This window comes from Candoia aspera, chromosome 10 (genome assembly GCF_035149785.1).
Source record: "Candoia aspera isolate rCanAsp1 chromosome 10, rCanAsp1.hap2, whole genome shotgun sequence".
NCBI lineage: Eukaryota > Metazoa > Chordata > Lepidosauria > Squamata > Boidae > Candoia > Candoia aspera.
The window spans coordinates 9,434,936-9,458,263 of NC_086162.1; the positions used below are offsets into that span (position 1 = coordinate 9,434,936).

Below are 23,328 nucleotides of genomic sequence, written 5' to 3' on the forward strand. Positions count from 1 at the left end.
AACTAGTGTTTTTCAAACTTGGCAACTTTAAGACCTGTGGACTTCAACTCCAGAATTCCCCAGCCAGCCATGATGGCTGGGGAATTCTGGGAATTGAAGTCCACAGGTCTTAAAGTTGCCAAGTTTGAGAAACACTGGGAAAGAGGCTAGGGGGAGCTATTATTAAAATAGAAAGGACCAACATTGAGCAAAGGATAATCCAACTGCATGTTTACTGTCCTCAGCTGTGATCTTGGAGCAAAGTGCATTTGATTTTGCAAACTGCTAAGGTAACTTCAACAATAAAGATACTTTTGCCACTGGGTGAGGCTCCATGGTTTACGGAAATAATACCTCAAGGCAAGAGGAAGATTTCCTTGTGCGGGTAGAGCACAGGCTTGTCAAATTCAGCACTTCATGACATTTGAATGAGCAGAGCGTGTTTTATGATACAGTTTCATTTCTTTATCTCCAAATTTGTCTTATCATTAAAATCTACGTTCCAGCAAGGATTGCCCCAGTCTCAAATTTTCCGCAACAGCTTTCTCCATGCTTGCTTTTTATTAGAACAGAAGAAAAAAATGAAAGAAAATTAGATACCTTTTAAAATATATTTAAATTCTGTCAAACCGATAGCCCATTTCCCATTAAACAGCACTCGGGTTAGCTAATGGTAATATGATACAAAAGAATATAAAAAGAGGGCAGGAAAAAAACCCAAATCAATAAAGTAATTAAAGATGACCTTTAGCTCATATAAAAGCAACAGCAGAGAATATGTGTAGCTCAAGGTTGATGGTTGGGATCTTGGTGTACAATGGACTTCGTTTTTTTTTCTTGCAAACCTTTCATTACCAACTGTCATCACTTTCATACAATGGAATGGAGTGGAGTGGCTTTTTATGTCTGATGGCTTGTTCTACCTGTCCTGATCAGAATTGGGACTGTTTCAGTGCCTGTTTCTGATTTTGGCCTATCTGGCTTTGTCGGCGCATCGTTTCAGATTGTTCCTGCCAATTGTATTGGTTCTCGTTTATCTACAGATGTGCCCAGAATGTTTGCTTCCCTCTTGGGCCTTTGTTTAGCTTTTTAAATAGTTTGTAGACCAGGTTTTTATGTTTGTTAATGGCAGATCTGTTAGAATGTGAGGCTTCTAGAATTCACTCACATACTTGGATTTGACTTGATCTACAATGTTGACACTTGCCCAATTGAATATCTGATCCAATTGATCCAGGTGTTGTGAAATCAAAAGAATTTTCATCTTGTCTTCTGTCTGCCAAGTGGGATTTAGGTATGGTTCTGCTAATTTTTTTGCCTGTGTACTGATGATACTTAATTTGGTAATAAAATGTTTGCAAGAAATAAAACAAACTTAGTTAACACCAAGATACCAGCATGAATAAAAACCAGCTTTGCTAGCCAGGTAAAAGTTACAAGAGAGAAGGCTTGGAAGTTCTTGGAAGTTCACGGCTAAGAACTGCCCTCTCTTCTAAGCTGTTCCCCATGAAAACTTCATTATGGGCAAAGACCAGCAGTGTCAAAATATAAGCCACATCAAGATGAAACAGCACTAACACAGCAAGCCAAGAAGTGGATCAGAATCACACTTGGCCAAATTTTACTGATTTTACAGATGTTATGGAACACTGCCACTATATCAGGTTGTACGTACTGTGACACAGATTTTGTCTACATTATGTGTAATGCTTGGGTGCCTATCCAATAGTAGAAGGGAGATTCCCCCCCAAAAAAGGCTAGATGACCTGGAAATGTTGATAGAAGGGCATGATAAGGTTATTCCCCATGTCCCTAGAGTCCTTGCAATGTATGTAGTAGGGCATGCTGGTTGTTTTGATTGCATGAAGGATTGCCCTCGGTGGAATTTTCCATAAAAGTGGGTTTAAGGATAAATTTAATTGGGTGGAGGGAATAGTGTGGGACATACTGCGATGCATCTCACAGGACAGGATATGGTCTATGCCACAGAATCCTCAAACAATGCTACTCCAGGTTCAGCAGCCACATCACAAAATAATGTGGAGGCCCATGACTCCATGGTCTACCTTCTCAGAAGGACTGTGCCACTACTGCCAAAACTTATTTACCCACCTATTTTGCAAATCCAAATTTATCTTTGGCCTCTAGGAGTGATAGTGGAGAGGAGAATCAGCAGATAATGCCAGTTTGGGAAATGGGTTTTTAATACCAGCTGCTGACCTCCTATTTAAGTCTGCCCTACTTGGCTGTCCCTGGATCATATCTTTCCTTCAGTTACCTGGAGACAGTTTGTGTTGACCAATCATTGCAGTGGATAAACACATTCCTATCGTTTATCTCACAGAATCCAGGGAACCTGTTTTGCCACTTATGAGGCACTTCAAACTTTAACTTGAAAGAGCCTTAAGATGTCCTGAGATAAGGAGGACTTCCAGATATCACGCAGCTCCAAAACTCACTTGAAATGAGCACGCCCTTCATTGATTATGTGACTTTGTTGCTGGGAACTTGCCAATGCAAGCCCACATAGCATTATAGATATGACCTCATATCTGTAATGGAATGTGGGAATGGCCTTGGGAGACAGGAGGAAGAGCCCCAGGCTAGGCAGCTGTCAGATAAGAGGCAGCTGAGCCCATAGAAGGAATGTGGGTGTGGCAAACATCTCAGAAGGGACCCTCCCTAGTTTCTTGGGCTGTAAAAGTGAGGGGGGAGGGATACACTTTCAGTCTTACAAGATTCTGTTAATGTAACTTTACAATAAAGTAAGAGTTAGTACTTCTGGGTGTGCTTCTTGTCTGGACTACTCACAAGGCTGACAATATCAGAAGTGTATCTGTGGACAGGGAAATGCCATTGCAAAGCAGTGAATGCTGTTCCAGAAATGACAAAGCATCACTATTTCATTCTTTTTTTTTTAATAAGAATTTTATTAAGTTTCAAGCAAAGATAAAAGCTACAGAAAAATTATCTGGGGGGGGGAGTTGATTAGGAGGTTGATATAATTTTTTTTTCTTTTAATATGAGGGAGTAACTGTATTTAGTGATTTTTACAATGTGCCAATGGAATGATTTATAGAAATAACATGATTTTGGTTTAATATAGAGAAAGGGATTGATTATGGAAATTTTAAAATATCCTTGCTGTTAAAAGTCGGCAGTCACCTCTTTTTCTAATTTTGAAAAAAAATTCTCTTGTGTTTCCACACTTTTTTAGTTTTTTTCTTTCTTTGTAGTTTTTTGTTTTTTGTAGTTTTTATTCTTCTCTTGAAACCTAATAAAATTTAATATAAAAAAATAAATAAAGCTCCAGGAAAAGATGGTATAACAACAGAAATACAGAGGGCTGGAGGTCACGAACTATGGAAAGCACTAGAGTGCTTCACGAGGTACGCTGAGATGCAAAAAATTCCTGACTGCTGAAGGAGTCTACTACAGTCCTACTGTACAAGAAAGGAGATTGCAAAGATCTCAAAAATTATAGGCTGATTTGCTTATTATCAACTGTCTATAAGCAATTCACAAAAGTGATTACAAACTGTCTTACAAGAACTTTAGACGAGCAACAGCCAAGAGAGCAGGCTGGCTTTAGAAGCAAGTACAGTACTACTGATCATATATTCACTCTTACTCAGCTCATTGAACGGTCAAGAGAGAATAAATTTCTGCTTGCGATTGCATTTGTAGACTATGAAAAAGCATTTGACAGTGTTGAAGTCAATGCAGCAGTGCAACTGATCAACGAACAAGGAATCAACTCTGACTACATCACGCTGCTCAAAGAAGCAAATACCAACTGCTTTACAAATATTACTCTCTTTGAAACTGAAATACGAATACTGGTGGAGAAAGGTGTAAAGCGAGGTGATACAATCTCACCTAAACTTTTCAATGCTTGTTTGGAAAATGCCATGCGCAAAATGAAATGGGAAGACGGAATTGATATAACATATTTTTTAAAAAATGCAGGATTAGCTACTGTAGCAGACACAGAAACAGGGAGAGACATTGGCAATTTTTTTTTTTTTTTAGTTTTGTGAAGAGAGGGAAAGGGAATGAAACCTGAAAGGCCCTCAGTGACTGGTTGGCCAGTGAGAACGGACTAGTAGACTGTTCTCTGTGAAGCCTACAGAATTCAAAAAATGGAATGCCATGAAAAAATGCCCATGCTTGTAGCACCCTGATGTCTGAATACAAAAGGGCCTGAATTCAGAAGGGTTGGAAGATGGAAAAACAGATGAGTCTAAGACATCCGACATGGTCAACTAGCTGTCTATATATTTGGGCTTCATTGTCAATGATATACCCTAGCCTCATTAGTCACCCACCCACACTACTATTTTTGCAGCCTGGAGCTCCCAAAATTTCACTGTTAAAATCAGGTGGTGTAATTCCTTGAAAACAAAATAAAGCTACAATATGTGCATTAAGCCTTTAAGTTTTAAAACATTCACCCAATTTCCCCTGAATGGGCCAAAAATGGGCAGAGAATTATAGCCAGTCCCCTCCAGTAACACTGTCTTATTAGAGGTTAAAATTACATCACCACCCCAGTGGACTGACCCATCTAATATTGGCAGGTAATTTTAAATCTTCCTGGGAAACAGCTATCCAAAATAGACTGAGCCTCTGTGGTTTCTCCAGTGATGCCATCTTAGCCTTAGAGTCAGACCAAGCTAGATCACTACTAAGGCAAACGATCTTAGATACAGAAGGCCAAGCAGAAATTGCTGCTTTTTCTTGTAACATATTTGTCAATAATCAAATTTAACTGTCCAAACCAGCTCCATATTTATATTACAGTTCCCAAATTTAGGAGAGCCCTATCAGTAGCCTGACTGGATGCCCTCCCCACAGCTGTTTTGGGGGGAAATATAAGAAAATCCCATATGAAACCCATCTCTGCCCCTGTGACGTGGGTGCGCTAGAGACCACCACCCAAGTTCTCTTGTACTGTCAATTTTACAGGGACATTTGCCACCAGCTGATTACCCCCCCACCTTTAATTTCCCAGGGCACTCCAATAATTTTTACTTATGCTATTCGCTAAACAACAAAAATAAATGTATTTCTTTGAAAGTAGCAAAATTCTGCTACATTACGTGTAAGCTTCGCCTACAAATGGTTGTTAACAGTTATTGATACTAGGAGATAACTTTGTTTTATAGGATGTATTTTATTGGTCAACGACTGAAATAAAGTTTCTATGTATCTATCATATTGTTTCATTACTGACACATTTCCTTTGGAGGACTTGTGTGTGTGTGTGTTTTTCCCCAAAAAGGGTATTCCCCATCTGCAAAAAGATGCCCTTCTGCTGCCAGATTACACATCAAACATAGAAAAATATTTATTTCATTCTGTTTTCACTTTTCTACCTAGCCTGTATGAATATAAAGGTGCAATTCAGTTTTCTGAATTTTCCTCCTTTTTAAGATGTAGAGTGCAACTCATACAGAGGAATCGGGGTTCATAAAAAAAAAAAAAGTATCTGCTTTCCACTCAACTTTGTAGAAAGAAATTTCCGAACCCTTCGCATTGCTTAAAAAGTTGCTGCGTTTTCCTCTGGCCCACAATCCCACTGTAGCTTCAGTTCCAAGTCTCTGAACAAACTTGGGAAAGGTCTGTTGATCTGATTAAAGTCTAGGGTATTTTGGACAGTGTCTAAAGACTGAGGCTCACTTTTCAATCCCTGGCTTCCCTGAGCTAGGCAGTCTGTGATTTGGAATCCAAAAGGGTTGGAATGCAAAAAATTATCAGTCCAGGAGAATGGGTTGAAGGTTGGCTGTTGCCCTGTGCTGTGACCTTGAGGGAAGTTGTTGCAAGAAGAGCGTGAAAGTAAGGGTGATGGTGGGACAGTTAACAACAAAGAGCCACTGCCATCTGAGATAACATTTTGGCCAGCTTCCAAGCTGGAAGGTAGCAATTTTGCCTGCTTTCTGTAGCTTCCTCTCCTTCCATCCACAGTGGCAGGTATCCACTCTCCCAGAAGGCATGTAGACTCCTGTGACAGACCTTTTGAGTCTTCCTGAAGTGGGAGACGTTGAATCTGGGGTATGGTTTCCACTGCCAACCCTGTCTCCTGCTGAATCTTGGTCTCCTGTAACTCTTTGTTGGTCCATTCTGGTCTCTGGGCTTTATAATGTGCTCCATTGCTTACAAAAGAATCAAGCTTAATCATTTGGTTGGCCTTGTGGCTGGCCCCTTCAATGCATAATCCATATGTTAATGTGGAAGGATTGTCCCCTAGTGTGTGCAGCTGACTGTTCTTGATCACTTGTGGGGCAAGTGAAAGATCATCTGACGGTTGAGCAGGAGGCTGGAATGGTGACATTTTGGACTGTTGCTGGTAAGCTGTCATTGTTGGGTTGAATAGTTTTTGGCCTTCTGGCATGCCCCAGATGTGATGGTTAACCTCTGCTGAATGCACCCCTGGTTGGATAATCTTTGATAAATCGTAAGGGTTCAGGGCATGCTCCACATTTAATATAAGAGGCTGGAAACGGGAAATGCCTTTGAAATCCTATCAATGAAGAAGGATAAGCATTAGTTGCTAGTTCTGAGCCTTATCAAAAATATACAATTTAAATTTACAATTATTGATTAAAAGTTAACTTATCCCTCTTTGGTTTGACTCTCATTATATTGATAAAGTCTAGACTAAGCTCCAACCACTTGGATTTTCTCCAGGGGCACTCTTGACATTAGAGAGTGCCAGAATCATACCAACTGAACAGATCACCAGTTCCAAATTACTTTAATTTGAATATAATTAACTGTTAACTGAAGCTGATGGTAATTCATTCAATATAATAAAACTTTGGATTAACAGACTTCAGATACAATGGACAATTTTTATTGGTCAGACTTTACCCCCATTTAACAGACTAATGTCCATTAAATCAGGAGTTTGTCCATTAAATCTTACTGCAAATTACACTTTTTACATCAATTATATCACTACACAAATAATGTAAATTGATGCAAATGATATAAATGTGGATTTAATGGACACTTGGAGTTAACAGACATCACCTCCCCACAAATATTCCATTAAATTAAGATTATATTGTATAACAATTACCAATTACAGAACAACATTCACACTGGCAAGGTGCAATGCCATGCCCAAGGCAGGGGTATTTGGAAATAAAGGAAAATTCCATATTGCAAGGGAATTTGCCACCGTGACCCTAGCAAAGTTGAACTAGTAGAATGTCCTTCTAAGGTCTGCATTCACTAAGGCTGTATGACACTCTCTTGTTGCCCTCATTTTACAGTCCCATCAGACTTTTCCCAGACCAATTATACAGGAATATGGGAATCTAAGAACTTTGGAGTTTTATTTCAGTGACTGCTGCATATCAAATGTGAGTTGAATATGGTGAACCTGTTCTTCTGAAGTTTGTCAAAATCTCAATCATCCGGATTCTGCCTCCAAATGGAGACACCTATGCTCAAGACAGTCAGTCTGTTTCACTGTAATGGACTTTAGAGGAGCAGAGCAGTCAGAAATAGCACAGTTCTTTCTTCCTGCTTTGATCTTCTCCAAAGCACACTGACAAACGAGAGAGATATTGAGGCCAAAATTCATAATTTCCCTGAAATATGTACATATGGCACAGATCTTAGAGAGAAGGAAAAGATGGTGGTATCCACAAATCCACCCCTAAACTAAACTAAGTTATGAAGCATCCCAATTAGTAAGCATCTAGAGATTGCCATAGATTTACATAGATTTAGAAATCATTATGCCAGAACATCTTCCTTCCTTCCTTCCTTCCTTCCTTCCTTCCTTCCTTCCTTCCTTCCTTCCTTCCTTCCTTCCTTCCTTCCTTCCTTCCTTCCTTTCCTTCCTTCCTTCCTTCCTCCCTTTCTTCCGCAATATGCATTTCCCCAACATCTGTCATCTGCTCTGGTGGGGAAGACATGAACGGTGTAATGAAAAATGTCCTTAATGAAAAATGTCCAGTGTATAGAAATCCTGACCCATTGAAAAGACTTTTATAGTGATTGAAAATTACATACCAAAGATGTGGGCTGCTGAATGGTGTATTGTTTAACATACTTATAAATGAAGTAACATACAGTTCCAAAGATAAATGTGATTATAAATATAAGCATTCCAAATAAATATGGCAGCCAGGTGTTATCTATGGACAGAAGACAACATATTAGTTAATGAGCATCAAGACAAGCAAAAGAAAAAAAATCCTGGATTGTCTGAGTCTTCTAGGGCAGGACTGAGAATAACCATCTTTCTAAATGTATTTAAAGGAACTAATAACCCTCATTCTTCTGAATGATCAAAACATCTTCAATTATATGGGGAACAGAAAGAAAATCAAAATCAGGCAATGATGGCCAAGGAAATGTTACATTCAGGCATAACATCTAATCTGGATTTATTTAAACTAGAGTCACTCTTGCAGGTAAACCAAGTAATTATAGCTTGTTCATCTCATTTCTGCATGGTTCAATTTTCCCCCGCCAATACTGAGCAGAAAGGGATGGGGACAAACAAAAAGAATAATAAAAAAGAAATAAGCTAGAAATAAACCATGATTTTCATTCAGATATAATGACAGAACATGATTAAAAGATAGGATTTACAATCCAATGGATTATTGTTGCAAATGGTCGCGTGCTGAAAAAAATGAGCCATGGTTTCTTTCTGAGGAGGAGGGCCAGCACAGCAAGCGAAACCAACCCAACCCAATCCAACCCAACCAGGTTAGGGCTGGGTGTACACAACAGAACAGTTCCATCTGCTAACCCTTAGAGTGCTCCTCACACACATGGACTAAATTAGACCTTTCTGCCACTTGGATTTTATTCTTATTTTTATATTTATTAGATAATTGTATTTATATTTTATGTATTGTATTTATATTTTATGGTCATTGTTTTAACGGACCACTTTTATTGTAAACCGCCCAGAGTCCCTCTTGTGGGGGGAGATGGGCGGTGGCAAAATTTGACAAACAAACAAACGAATAAATAACCCACGTTTAAGTTCTAGCATGTTGTATGAACAGCCACAGTTAAGTCCTTGAGAAACATCATGATAGATAGCAGGTGCAGCTTATTTGTTCATAAGTGTTTGTTTCTACAGATAATCCTCACTTAACAACCATTGATGGTTCGGACTTACAATGGTGCTGAAAAAACTAACTTACAACCGGTCCTCACACTTATGACCATCGCAGCGTCTTCATGGTCACATGATCACAATTTGGGTGCTTGGCAACCGGTTCACATTTATGACATTGCAGCATCCCATGGTCACACAATCCCCATTTTTGCCAGCTTCTGGCAAGCAAAATCAATGGGGAACCACGTGATTCACTTAATGACCATGTGGTTCGTTTAATGCCAACAGGGATTCACTTAATGACTGCTGCAAAAAAGGTCGTAAAATTGGGTTAGATTTGCTTAATGACCACTTCGCTTAGCAACTGAAATTATGGTCCCAATTGTGGTCGTTAAGTGAGGACTACCTGCAGCCATAGTTAACTGTGGTTGCTCTGGTATCCTGTCTGATGAAGTTTAATTTAAAACAAGCCACCTTAAAATCATGGTGTCTAAAAGAGGCTTTACTTAACCATAATTCCAGATCTGGAAACTAAACAAAGGAGTCAATGAAAAGGAAGAAATAAAACTTTAAAAGTGTTCTCCTAGTTGCAAAGGGGGTGGGGACAGGAAAAGAGAACAGGCAACACTAAAGTTTGTTATATGGCATTTTATTTTTAGTTATTTATTAGGTTTTTAGACCATTGCAATCTTACGATTTTCAGCAGTTTACACGAATAAAATGTCCACAATAATATACTAAAAATGTAATAAAACCATAAAGCAGCATAATCCCTAATTTAAAATCAGAACAGTAGAACAATAACAATTACAAGTCTTCTGATGCTCTCAGAATTAGTTTAAAAAGCCCCCAGAAGTGCTCCACTTCCCGGTGTGTTATGCTAAAGATGAAGCAGGACCACATGAGGGCATTACCTGCTTGGGCCATTAACACACTCTGAAATATTTCTAGTTCAGAACCACACCTGATAACGTCCGTACTTGAAACACATAGGACTTGCTGATTTTGTGGGAATATCTGAAGTATATCTCTCCATTATATTCAGTGTTGGGATCCAAGTCAGTGATTTCAAATTCTTCATTACTTTCAATTTTTGTCCACTAAATCAAGAGGCAAGAGAGAGACAACTGAGTTTCCAATGTAAACTGACAGTTCACGCAACAAGAGGATTCATGATGGAGAGCTTGGACGTGGCAGTGGATGGCTTTTGACTTGGAGAATTTTGGGTCCCTGAACCTAGTCTGACCTGTGCTGCTCCCTGATCCAGCTCATGATCTCAAACCCCATCTTCCTTTGACCTCACTCCTTTTTCTGTTCCTGTTTTTCCAATCCTCAATTTTCCCCTGCACAGCCTCCATACATCTGATACATGCATCGTAAAAAAGGGTGAGGCTTCGATCACATGGTTGTGGCCCCCATCTTGACTTTTTTGACCCCCCTGTGGACACCCCTGCACGATACCATTCTTTTTTAGGCTTCCTGTATCATTTGCATGTGCCATAAGGGTAAGTCAGCTATCATTTATCGGTCTCCTTTCTTACCTTCAGTTGAGTCTTTGTGCAGAATATTGCTATTTCATAGTGGAAAGCAGTACCAAGTTGGTTAAAAATGTCCACTACAGTCAGAGGGAAGTTATCCTCACCTCTCAAAGGTGTGTAAGGCGGCTGAATAACAAACTTGATGGACTGAATGCTGGGTGTATATTTTACATCAGGCGCCCCAATATTAGCTAAGAGAAAGAAAGAAAGAAAGAAAGAAAGAAAGAAAGAAAGAAAGAAAGAAAGAAAGAAAGAAAGAAAGAACAAGAAGTTTATTTCAGGCTGATGATAAACTGTAGTTTAAGGCTTTGCAAATCAGTGGCTCTGTTTACACAGTACACTTAACAAGGTTAGTTACAATTCCACTGGTAATCAACAACATCTGCAGAGGGTGATTAAAAAAATCAAGATGTAGTTACAACCACAAAATTGAAGCACTGTCTCTTTGTATGTGTGTGTGTGAAGTCAACACACTTACAAAGAGGGAGGATTTAATTGCATGGTCACAATTACCATCTTGATTTTTTTGACATCCCCTCCATGGACACCACTTATTCTACACTTATTTAGTGTCAGACATCCAGTGAGGCACGGCTATAAATCTTTGTTCACAGGAATGAGATAGCAGCTAGATAATGTTGCTTTATTGCAGCCAAGAAATAAGATTATATTATTATACACTGTGTGTGTGTTTGTGTGTGTGTGTATAGAATTCTTTTCCCTTTTGAGATTGTTTTGAGATTGGAAGCCCTCTGTTCTGTGTTTGCACCATGGTTCTGTCTAGTCAAAATGGTGCTGGTTCCCCCTTGTCACTTCAGCCTTTACTTTTAAGGTTCATTCACCATGGCTACTTTTTAAATAGTTTAGTAGGTTGTGCAGATTCAACCCATTTGCCAAGTGTGTGGTTCAGTTCATTGGGCCAACCCTGAAGATGGCTCCATTCACACAACCCACTTAACCAGCCATCTCTCTCTGGTTTTGCCCAATATATTGAACTATAATTAAGCTAAAAACCCTAGGTTCACATAGCAGGCTAAGTTAGTATGTTGTGAGGATGCAGCTGCTGGGTTTATAACTGACTGGGTTAAAGGTGTTATGGGGATGTGCCATACTTTTATCCGCTGTGGCCAGAGAAGCTCTACTTTATAGTAAACAGCAAAGAAAAAGGGCGAATGCTTAGCACAGCTTCAAAACATCTCAGAAGTCCTCACCAGGGCACCAGGAGTCTTACTTCCTGTAATTCTTACCCGCATTTTTTGAAATGATTCTTCCTCAGAAAAGGCAAAATGCAAGAGGATGATGTCATGTAATGAAATAAATCCCCTTTTCATACCAAACAATTTCTTTAGTTAAATATCAAGAGCCAATGGACAGGCCCGGCCTTGTGAACATGAACAGGTGGCAGTCGTGGCCAGGAGGGCCTTTGCGCAACTTCGTGTTGTGTGCCAATTATGCCCTTTCCTGGATCAGGAGGCCCTCCAAATAGTCACTCATGCCCTGGTCATCTCCCATATGGACTACTGCAATGCGCTCTGCATAGGACTACCCTTGAAGAGTATCCGGAAGTTACAGCTGGTCCAGAACGTGGCTGCGTGGGCAATTCTTGGTGCCCCAAGATTGGCACATGTAACACCTCTGCTGTGGGAGCTGCATTGGGTACCAGTCTGCTTCCGGGTCCAATTCAAGGTGTTGGTTATCACCTTTAAAGCCCTACGTGGCATGGTGCCAGGTTACCTGAGGGACCGCCTCACCCCCGCTACATCTACCCACCCCACCTGATCATGCAGAGAGGGCATGCTGCGGACCCCGTCGGTAAGAGAATTCCATCTGGCAGGGTCCAGGACGCGGGCCTTCTCTGCAGCGGCTCCCGCCCTTTGGAACATTCTTCCCCCAGAGGTGAGGCAAGCCCCCTCTCTCCTGACTTTCTGGAAGAACCTGAAGACCCGGCTTTGCCACCTCGCTCGGGGCGGGAAGGGGAGTAGATGCTCTGGGGGATGGCTGATGCCTCGGAGTGCTCCTCACATACATACGTACTGAATTAGATCTTTTGCTGCCATCTGGATTGTATTTTTTATTTTTATTTTATATTTATAGGTTGTACTTGTATTACATTTTATGTACTATTTATGGTTTTACTGTTTTTAACTTTTTAGCTTTGTTGTAAACTGCCCAGAGTCCCCCGTCTGGAGGAGATGGGTGGCGGCAAAATTTGAAAAACAAACAAACAAACTTCTGTTTCTTTTACTGTTTACTATATTTACTGACACCTTTGCTTTTCAAAATGGTGCCCCACCTTTTTGAGGAAATTCGAGGCAGCTGTCTGTTTCAAACATTAAAAACCATCCTAGCTGATCAACGGAACACAAGTACCATGGGGATAACAAAAAGGTAAGGTGGAAGCAATAAACAGCTACTTGACAGATGGAAGCTGACTCAGAAGAAATGCTGATTCACCCTGTCATGGAGTGGTTCACTGGAAGGTGTCCTTCTGGGGAGAAGGTGGCACTCTTCGCAGGCCACACCTCATGAACAAACAAGAGGGAGACCCAGAATTCTCCCTGTTTCCAGCACAATTCATGAGAAGCACTTACTGTCGTCATGAGGACAGAACCTTAAGGACCTGACCCAGTCAGAGACGCAACAGTTGGGGACAATGGCTCTCACGTGGGCATAGTAGCGTTCGGTGAAATTCTCAGTCTCATGAGTGAGGTTGCAGGAGGGCTGGGTGATATTTTGGCACTCCGGTTTACTCTGCCAGTCGTCCCCATACCTATGACCAGACCAGACAATAACTCATAACATGCTTTGCATATGATATACAGGTGTAGATCAGGAACCAGGTGGACAGCATCCAAGACTGCTAAATGACAAAGTAGATATGGACCATGGTAGATGACTCCCAATCCGGCATTTACCAAAACTGAGCCATGGGCCAGAAGGTGCAACTTTCTGGTGGCTTGACCCATGGCACCATTAATGTCATCATCACCTCGCCACATTGTGTGGAATGCATAACAATTTTTAGGACTGGACCCCATGCGGACATTGAATCTAATCAATTGGATAGGTTAAGAGACTTATTTTCAGGCTGAATTCACAAGACACACATTCATACCACTTGTGTGTGTGGCTAACTATGTTGGATGAATAGATAAATATGCTCCTTCCCAGAGCACTTGGGTATGATGAAATAAGAGTTTTGTTAATGCTGGCTATGGTTTAATTGCACAATGAGTAGGGCAGACTAATGGTCTGGAAATGTCCCAGTGAGCCATGGATTTCTGACCTATGCTCTTTCCCTGCACTAGACAAGTTGTACCTGTTTTTAAAATGCAAGCCAGAAATCTTTCATTGCTTTCACCTTTCCTGGTTCAGATTTCCAAAAGTTTAAACATTATAACAAGGCTTGTGTGTTTTGTCAAACAAAACTGCTGTTGCAAAGTTCCAATCTGTAGTTTTAGAGCAATTTAAACAGAAATGGGGTGGGGGGCACTTGGACTATTCTGACTGAGACATTTTGTTGCCTAAGCCAGAGAAGCAAATGGTGCCCCCAGCCAAGTGTAATAGCCCTCATAGTGAGATATTTTGGCACGTTACATTCCTAAAGCATCACTTCCCCTCCCTGAGAGTAAAAGCACAATACCCACAAATTAAACCGTGTATTGGTTGGTATATCCCCATGGTATCTAAACCTGTTTCCTCAAGCATCTGCTTCATTCTGCCTCTTGATAGGGCCAGCCCTGTTCTTCAGCTTGTTCTCAGCTGGTGTTTCCTTGTTTCTGTCATTCAGAAATAATATCTCTGGCTGTTTTTCCCTTGATGGGACTGTAACAGTCTGCAGATCCTTTGGCTGCCCTTTGTGAAACAAGCAATGAAACCAGTGAATCACCCTTTAATCATAGTTTCGGAGCAAATGCACTTTGGCATTTAATTGACAGATGTAGACCACAGTAATCAGAATGACTGTTGCTTGAGGATGGACTTTGTTCCCCAATGACTCAGCCCCCCATCCTCGGTCAAGCAAGTAGCTCTGTTGGGCCTCCTTGTCTGCAGAAACTCTACTTTAATTGCTATCCTTGCGCAACTGAGAAATCTAGGTTGGCTGAGCAGCTCCAGCTGTGGAATCTCTCCATTCCTTCTGGAGAACCAGTCCTCCTTATTCTGGATTAGACTGGACTGGATTGGAGGAAAAATGGCCTAGATGCCAAGTAAAGCAAGCCACTTCTGGGAATGGATGCAAAATGCAGTGTGCTTTTTGCGAGAAAATGACTTCATTGCAAACAGACACATCAGCTAACTGGAGCAAGATGCTATCAAATGAGTCAAAGCTGCCCTCAAGGGGCCTTTTTTCCTCTACCAAAAAAGTTTGTTACAGTTAATTATTTGGAAACAAAAAGACCAGAATACATCCTCTCCAGCAACCAACACCCAGATAAGCCAGGATTAACACTGACAAGCAATCAAGCAGAAAACAACAGCCTAATCAAGGAATTGTCAGGGAGAAAACCACACCCCCACCAACACTGGCAGGACAAGCTACTGTATATAAGCAGGGAGCAAACCCCACACTCCCTCACACTGATGGTGTTACCTAGTTCAGTAATGAAACGTCTGCAAGCAAACAACCCAGCTCAGAGAGCACCAAGGACTCCACATTATAGGCATGCTTTGTACAGCCCTTTCTCTAATATATACTAATTTATCATTATTATTTTTAATTCAAAATTATTACAGCCACCCAAGTCCAAAGGACTCTGTGTGGTATATAATTGGTGAACTACACTGTGGAATTTAGAGAGCAGCCGATTTTGAATAACTAAGATTTGGTTGAAATTACTTCCCCCCGCTCCCTTTTTGGAGGTTACTAAAGAGTACCTGGGTGTGCATATCTAGAAGAAAGTCACAACAGGACAATAAAAGGGAATTTTCATCACAGCGCAGAACTAGCTGCCCTTGGCCCACCCGTTTGGGGGTTGCTGTGAAGGGTAGAAAGCAGCAATTTGATTTCAAAATAATGTATATAGACTTAGTGTTCAGTATACTCACTGAATACGGGGAAGCCCAGGGACTGGAAGAGGTTGCTTTTAAGCCAACATTAACTTCCCCAAACAACACTGTTGTGCCCTGGTAGCTTTTCAAGATTACAGGCCACAGTTCAAATGACAGAACTCTTTATTCTAAGCCAAAGGAAATTACAATTTGAACTTTCAGCAGAAAGCCCTCGTGATCTCTACTTCTAAGCAAGAATGGTGGTTTCAGAACCTGTCAAGCAGACCAGCTTCTTTTGATCTCAAAAGGTAGTTTTTTAAAAATATACATATATGTTATTTTTAATTAATAACAGAAAAAAAGAAAAGGAAAAAACAAAACACAAAAATAATAATATTACGATACATACACTAGCAAGAAGAAAAAAAACATTGAAAAGTGCTATCACAAAAAAGTGAAGGAATACAACCAAGGATAAAAATGCTTGTCATTATAGTTACAAATCTCTATCTATTTATCTAATGTAAGTATTATTCAGATGCATATATAGTTCTAATACATTTATATCACTATCATGTATGTGTATATGTGTGTGTGTCTTAACCTACTATATTTTGTATAAATGAGTCCCATATTTGATCATCCTTGTCCCTACAAAATCTGTGCCTACAGGCAAAAAAGGTAGTTAATAATTTAGCTACTTCACTTTGCTGGATGTGAGGGTTGGCTATAATCTCTTTGTTTATCTGGAGTTGGAACTTGAAGGGATATCTTTGACCTGCTTTTCCTAGGTTTGGTGGTTTGGTGTAGAATTCAGAGGTGTGGCCAAGTTGGGTGCAGATATTCCTTGAGAGTTTCTCCCTCATGCTGGGATTGATGAAGACCCTGACTGTGAACAGGTAACAGGCTCAGCCAAGGCAGCAACAAATTTAGCATTGCATTTGCACAACACCCTGAACTGGGTTAGTTTTAACCCTGTATGTGTGGGTCTTTATGTGTTTTAGTGTGTTGTGTGAATTCCACATAATTTGATTAGTTTATAATTTAGTATATCGTAAATCAGAGCAAAGCATAATAGGGATAATTGGGATAAATCAAGAACTGAATGAAATGTGTTACAAGAACACAGTGTAGGAGAAGAGACAAAGGTTAATCATCAGACAACATTTTAACCTCAGTGTCCACTGATTTTTAGCAATGGATTGTTGATACGTCTCTGGGGCAAATTTTGACCTTTTTCCCCAACACAGGGATAAGGAAAAGGAGTTTAAACATGTTGTTCAAATTTCCTGAATTTCCTATACGATCATATATCTGAATGCATTTTTTCTTCTCTCTTTAAAATCCGCTTACAGTACAGCATTGTATGTTGTACTGATAGCTATTAACATGTGACTTACATTTTATAATCCTGTGATACACTGAAATTGATACTTAGGGGTGGGGATTGAGTTTAATTTAAAAAAAACACCCCCTTGAAGCTGCAAAGAGGCCTAACGTTTCTTCACCTGTTGCCACAACAGTTACCGTTGTTTGACCCTATTGAAATATCCACGGATTCAGCTCATACAATACAGGCCACCAACTTCTATGAAAAAGCACAGCATCCTTACTTCTTATACTGGACCTCATAGAGCGTGCCTGGGAGAGTCTTCCCTTGGATCTTCCATGTGAAGAGATTTTCAAAGTTTGTGGACGAAAAAGTTGCCTCCTGAATGACTGGTGGTTTTCCCCCCAGTGAATTCCCTGCAGGGATGCATGAATGAGTATTCAAGATCAGCTTCAGTAGAAAATTCCATCATGGTTCCTTCTTTCTGCTAAAGCCACTGCTTTCTATTGCCTGAGCCCTACAGCAATGGGTCTCAGAGTTTGTAACAAGAAATATAGAAGACAAGAGGCATCTGTTAGAATATCCCATTAAGATTTATAACCGAGCATAAATTGTAAAATATATAGATATTGTATGCCCAGCTTTTCTTGCCCTTGCTTTCATTTCCTTAGGATCTCAGCCTCTCATTCCAGCTAGATTTGCAGAAAATGCTTGGGAAAAGATGAAGCCAGTAAATTCAATATGTGAAGCCTGTATAATTTTATTTATTAATTTTATTAATTTATTAGATTTATATTACCGCCCCTCTCCCCCAATGGGGGACTCTTTACCCGTGTTTAGAATTTTGTGGCTTATGTTGGCCCATTTGGTAAGGTTACAGTTCAACATATAGTGCAATCCTCCCTTAATGGGTCCACCCATTAGCCCAGTTAAGCAGGTTGTGTGAAGGCAGCCTCTGTGGTTAGAAGGTGTGTTTTCAAATGCTGGGGAACTTCAAGGAAGTCAAAAAGGTCAGTCTCCCAGGCCTAATTCTCAAACATACAAGATGAGGAACAAGCCCATCATTTTTCTAGTTGTGCTATTGGGCTTCATCTTGATGGTCAGATGGCCTAATCTGAGAATAGGTGTCCAAGCCTGGCAAATTTGGGCAGCTGCCAAGACTCACAAGCCAGGAAGGGATTTCATATCCCCTGAGCATTGCCCTTCCTCCTTTTTGCATTCCTTAACCTGGATTTGCCATTTGTGGTTAACCAGGACAGTTGGAAGACATACTATGCTTGTTTAGGGTTAATCTGATCAGCTGCATTATAGCTTAGCATGTAGGGAAACCCTAGCTCATTTGGTTAGCCTATGGCTGTTAGTAATGTAGTAGAAAATAGGTGAACTAAGTAACCAGGTTAAGTCTGTGTTTGTTTGAAATTTCTAGAAATCTTTACACGCTTTCAGTCTGAACCCTGACCAGGGGGTGCCAAGGAGGAAACTTCTACCAGGGTTGGTGCCCCCTGTTTGTGACTTCTGAAGATAATTTGAGGTCATCTAGGAAGATCCTCTGGCACTGGAAGACAACCCCACTAACTCACTGCTCTCGGCCTTCTACAGTCACCAAGATAGTAATCAACAAACAGAGAAGTGCATTGCTTAGAAATTTGATCACTACCCTTAGAATTGTAAGAGTGGACAAACAAGGCTGGGATTTCTGCACTACCGAGAATGGAATGTAAGAATTGGAATGCATCCCAAACTCTATGCTTAAGTTACCTGAGAAATGTAGTGACCTTAGATCAGTATTTCTCAACTGTGGCAACTTTAAGAAGTGTGGACTTCAACTCCCAGAATTCTCTGGGAGTCCACACTTCTTAAAGTTGCCAAGGTTGAGAAACACTGCCTTATATCCTTAATCCCAACCCATATGGAAAGAGCCCATTCTGAGTTACTTCTCCGTACAAGAATTAAACTACATTCATACTGCTGGGGGAGTGGAAAGAAGAGGCAAAGACAGAATCTTCAGAGTGGGTTGGACCCGGGATGCTATTTGAGAAGGACTTTGGGGAACAGGTCACAGACCTCACTTAGCAGCATGTCCCTCAAATAACAGGTTTACAGAACATGCCTAACCAATCAGTGAAAGTGGTGATCTTTTGTCCCTCCACAAATGGATCTTGAGGACCCCAAATTAACTGAAAGCATTTACATTTTTCATTTTTTTTTAGGGCTGAGATCTTGCAAGGTAGCCAAATTCTCTGAGATTTTCATGTTGCTCTGTGAAGTCTGGAGAGAATTGAGGAAAGAATGACAACATCTAAGATTTGGTGACCTCTTTACATTGCGGCAAAAGATCAGTGTTGTGCCACCCAGACCAGAGACCACCTGCAGTATCCTCTCAGATCAATAATGGTTCCAGAATCACTGACTGAGAACTGTTGCATTAAGTCCAACAAGCCACATTATAGTCAAACAAGCCACATTATAGTTTAGGCGACAACTACTGTGCTGTTGCAACAGTTATGGGTTTGATCCAGGATGGGCAAGACTCAGTTATTAATATACTTAAATACCACTTCCCACTACTGTAAACTCACATGTTCAAACCCACCCATAGATTCTCACTGGGTGATTTGGGAGCAACCCCTGTCTCTCTGGGTGGTTGTCTGGGGTATAAACATAGAGAAGAAAGCACTATGTATTTGAGCTTCTGGGGAAATCTAACAGATAAAAAGATAAATTATTCCCTGGGTCAGGGTCACCTGCTGAGTTTCATAACTGAGTGAAGATGTGAACATTATTGTTAGTATAATTGTTCTTTGTTTGCTTCAGTAGATATTTAAAACACACAACCAGGAGGAAAAGCCAGAAAAGAGATTTACAAGCTGAATACAGTTGACTCTCCAATGCTTAGCAATTTATTCTGCTGATTCTAGAAGCTGACATTTATCTCTGGAATGTGAGATGAATTCATTACTGATCTGATCTTCTTTCATGCAATCTCATGCTTATTCTCTACATAAATGAAACCCATCTCAACCTTGTACCCTCCAGGTAGGCTGGATTTCAACTTCACAGTTCTAACCTAGCATGGCCAACACACCACTGAGGACACCAAACTGAAGGACGCTGTTTTATATCTTTCCATACACATATTTTAGTAACCCTTAGAAACCACTGAAACTAAGATTACTATCCCTGTAAAGCTAAAAAAAGGGTGAGGGATTTGCCCAAGGACACCTAGGAATATTGAGGTCACACTGAGGTTCAAATCAGATCTTCCAGAATAAAATCGCAGCTTTCAGAGCTTTCCACCTTAACTTTATGATGTGGTAAATCTGCCAATATAAAATTTACCTTTAAAAGGTCTCCCAAAGAGAGATTTACTTCCCACTGCATTTTTTTTTCAGACCAATTGGGCACCATCCCTATTTTCCTTTAAGTTCAACCCAAGGATGACTTCTCCTTAAGACTGTGATGTATTGGCACTTCACAGAACATAGGCACCATCTGCTTCAGATGGCAAGAAATAAATCCACCACCATCACATACACGGTCAAAACAAATGGGATACGGTTCAGATCCTGTCCAAGAGACTCTTGGTTTTATCTATTTATTAGAAAAATTTATACTGCCATCCATAGTATATGAAATAACCCTAGGCAGCTAACCAACAGATGTACAAATAATAAAATACACCGAATTACAAACAAAATATACTAATTGTGCTTATATTTCGTTTTTTTCACCGGCTGCTCAAGCAAGTCATATGATTCCCCATCCCTCCTTTTATTTTCACATCCAGGAGTTTATATTGAAAGACATTCAGCTTGCCTGTTTGAGCCCTACTTCATTCCCAGTAGGGTGTTCTGCTCTGCTCTGCTGATCCACAAAAAGCCAGAGATACTGTAAGAAACCATGATTTTTTTCCCCTAATCTTTGCGAGAAAACCAGCTCAAGAGGAACGGACGACAGGATCACTTACCTGCTAGAGAGCACAAGGCCCAGAAGATGAAAAGCTCCTTCATTAATAGTGTAGCAAGATTAGCCAGACAGAAGGGAGAATTCCCCTGAGATGGGCTAGGTCACTCTCCAGAAGTCCCCAAGGCTTCCTTGCTGGCAATACTGGCCAATTCCTTTTCACCTGGTTGAGAAATTAACACGGCATCTCCCTTCCCACTGCAGCCCGTGTTCACCTTTGGATGTGATTAACTTTCAATCACTCCCACATGAGCCCACGCTGCCAGATGCATGAACCAAGCAGCTGGAAACCCTCCATCCTTCTGAAGCAAGCCTTTCTTCTGATAAGCCACTTCCTGTAAACATTCCTTGGCACCAAGAGCGGTTTTTCTGGTCTGGTGGCTTATTTATTTATTTTCAGCTGTACCTCGACAGGCAGAAGCAAGAAGCACGCCACGCCCCAGTCTCTGCGACTTCTGCAATTCTTGTTACGCAGTGGTTGTGAGTCGAGAAAACCTAGATGATCTGAGAGCTCCAGCATCATTCTAAAACTGGATTTTTATTTCGGATTTGTTTTGTTTTGGAATGCCTGGCATTCTCCGGCCCAAGTTGGGCAGATCTTTAAAAGAAAAGGAACCGATGCCAATAAATAACAATTGAGCATTTCTAATTTCATGAATGCTGAACATAGAAAGGGTGGAAATGTCTAAACTGCCGTTCTGAAAGGCCTTTATAAAAGGTTGTTCTGTTGGATACATCATCCCTGTCACCAAATTCATAGTGTAGAATAGAGGAGGGATCACCTGGTGTCCTGCTTTCCATCTCTATTCTGCTGCTGTTATGTACTTAAAACGGTTAAGGCTGGAATAACCAAAGGCTTCCCCCATTGGGACTCTCCAAATTGCCCACGGGATTGTTTCCAGAGCTCTGGAAAGTTTCCAACAGTCCCTTGGGATATATAGACATTAAGATTGTGGATTGTTGTAGATAAGCCTATTTATTTATTTATTTGTTTGTTTATTCATTCATTCATTCATTCATTCATTCATTCATTCAATTTCTATAGCTGCCCATCTCAACAAGTGACTCTGGGCGGCTTACAACAATAAAGAACTATAAAACAGTTGTTGTTTATTCGTTCAGTCGCTTCTGACTCTTCGTGACCTCATGGACCAGCCCACGCCAGAGCTTCCTGTCGGTCGTCAACACCCCCAGCTCCCCCAGGGACGAGTCCGTCACCTCTAGAATACCATCCATCCACCTTGCCCTTGGTTGGCTCCTCTTCCTTTTGCCCTCCACTCTCCCTAGCATCAGCATCTTCTCCAGGGTGTCCTGTCTTCTCATTATGTGGCCAAAGTATTTCAGTTTTGCCTTTAATATCATTCCCTCAAGTGAGCAGTCTGGCTTGATTTCCTGGAGGATGGATTGGTTTGATCTTCTTGCAGTCCAAGGCACTCTCAGAATTTTCCTCCAACACCACAGTTCAAAAGCATCGATCTTCCTTCTCTCAGCCTTCCTTATGGTCCAGCTCTCGCAGCCATGTTACTACGGGGAACACCGTTGCTTTAACTAAGCGGACCTTTGTTGTCAGTGTGATGTCTCTGCCCTTAACTATTTTATCGAGATTTGTCATTGCTCTTCTCCCAAGGATTAAGCGTCTTCTGATTTCCTGACTGCAGTCAGCATCTGCAGTAATCTTCGCACCTAGAAATACAAAGTCTTTCACTGCTTCTACATTTTCTCCCTCTATTTGCCAGTTATCAATCAAGCGGGTTGCCATAATCTTGGTTTTTTTGAGGTTTAGCTGCCAGCCAGCTTTTGCACTTTCTTCTTTCACCTTCAGCATAAGACTCCTCAGTTCCTCTTCGCTTTCAGCCATCAAAGTGGTATCATCTGCATATCTGAGATTGTTGTTTCCTCCAGCGATTTTAACTCCAGCCTTGGATTCCTCAAGCCCAGCATGCCGCATGATGTATTCTGCATACAAGTTGAATAGGTAGGGTAAGAGTATACAGCCCTGCCGTACTCCTTTCCCAATCTTAAACCAGTCCGTTGTTCCGTGGTCTGTTCTTACTGTTGCTACTTGGTCATTATACAGATTCTTCAGGAGGCAGACAAGATGACTTGGTATCCCCATACCACTAAGAACTTGCCACAATTTGTTATGGTCCACACAGTCAAAGGCTTTAGAATAGTCAATAAAACAGAAAGAGATGTTTTTCTGAAACTCCCTGGCTTTTTCCATTATCCAGCGGATATTGGCAATTTGGTCCCTAGTTCCTCTGCCTTTTCTAAACCCAGCTTGTACATCTGGCAATTCTCGCTCCATGAATTGCTGAAGTCTACCTTGCAGGATCTTGAGCATTACCTTACTGGTATGTGAAATGAGTGCCACTGTTCGATAGTCTGAACATTCTTTAGTGTTTCCCTTTTTTGGTATGGGGATATAAGTTGAT

At 40.8% G+C, this 23,328-nt stretch overlaps 1 protein-coding gene across 1 annotated transcript; it reads right to left on the reverse strand.

The window, feature by feature from the left end:
• Window positions 1-5,306: 5,306 nt before the first annotated feature.
• On the reverse strand, window positions 5,307-21,232 carry IL22RA1 (interleukin 22 receptor subunit alpha 1). Its single transcript, XM_063311965.1, has 7 exons — window positions 20,898-21,232; window positions 17,214-17,346; window positions 13,203-13,381; window positions 10,615-10,802; window positions 10,038-10,173; window positions 8,008-8,132; window positions 5,307-6,502 (listed from the first exon to the last, which is right to left on the reverse strand). Exons 1-7 carry the CDS (start codon window positions 20,938-20,940, stop codon window positions 5,522-5,524), a joined length of 1,785 nt encoding a protein of 594 aa, XP_063168035.1. The 5' UTR covers window positions 20,941-21,232; the 3' UTR covers window positions 5,307-5,521.
• Between the last annotated feature and the right edge of the window lie 2,096 nt (window positions 21,233-23,328).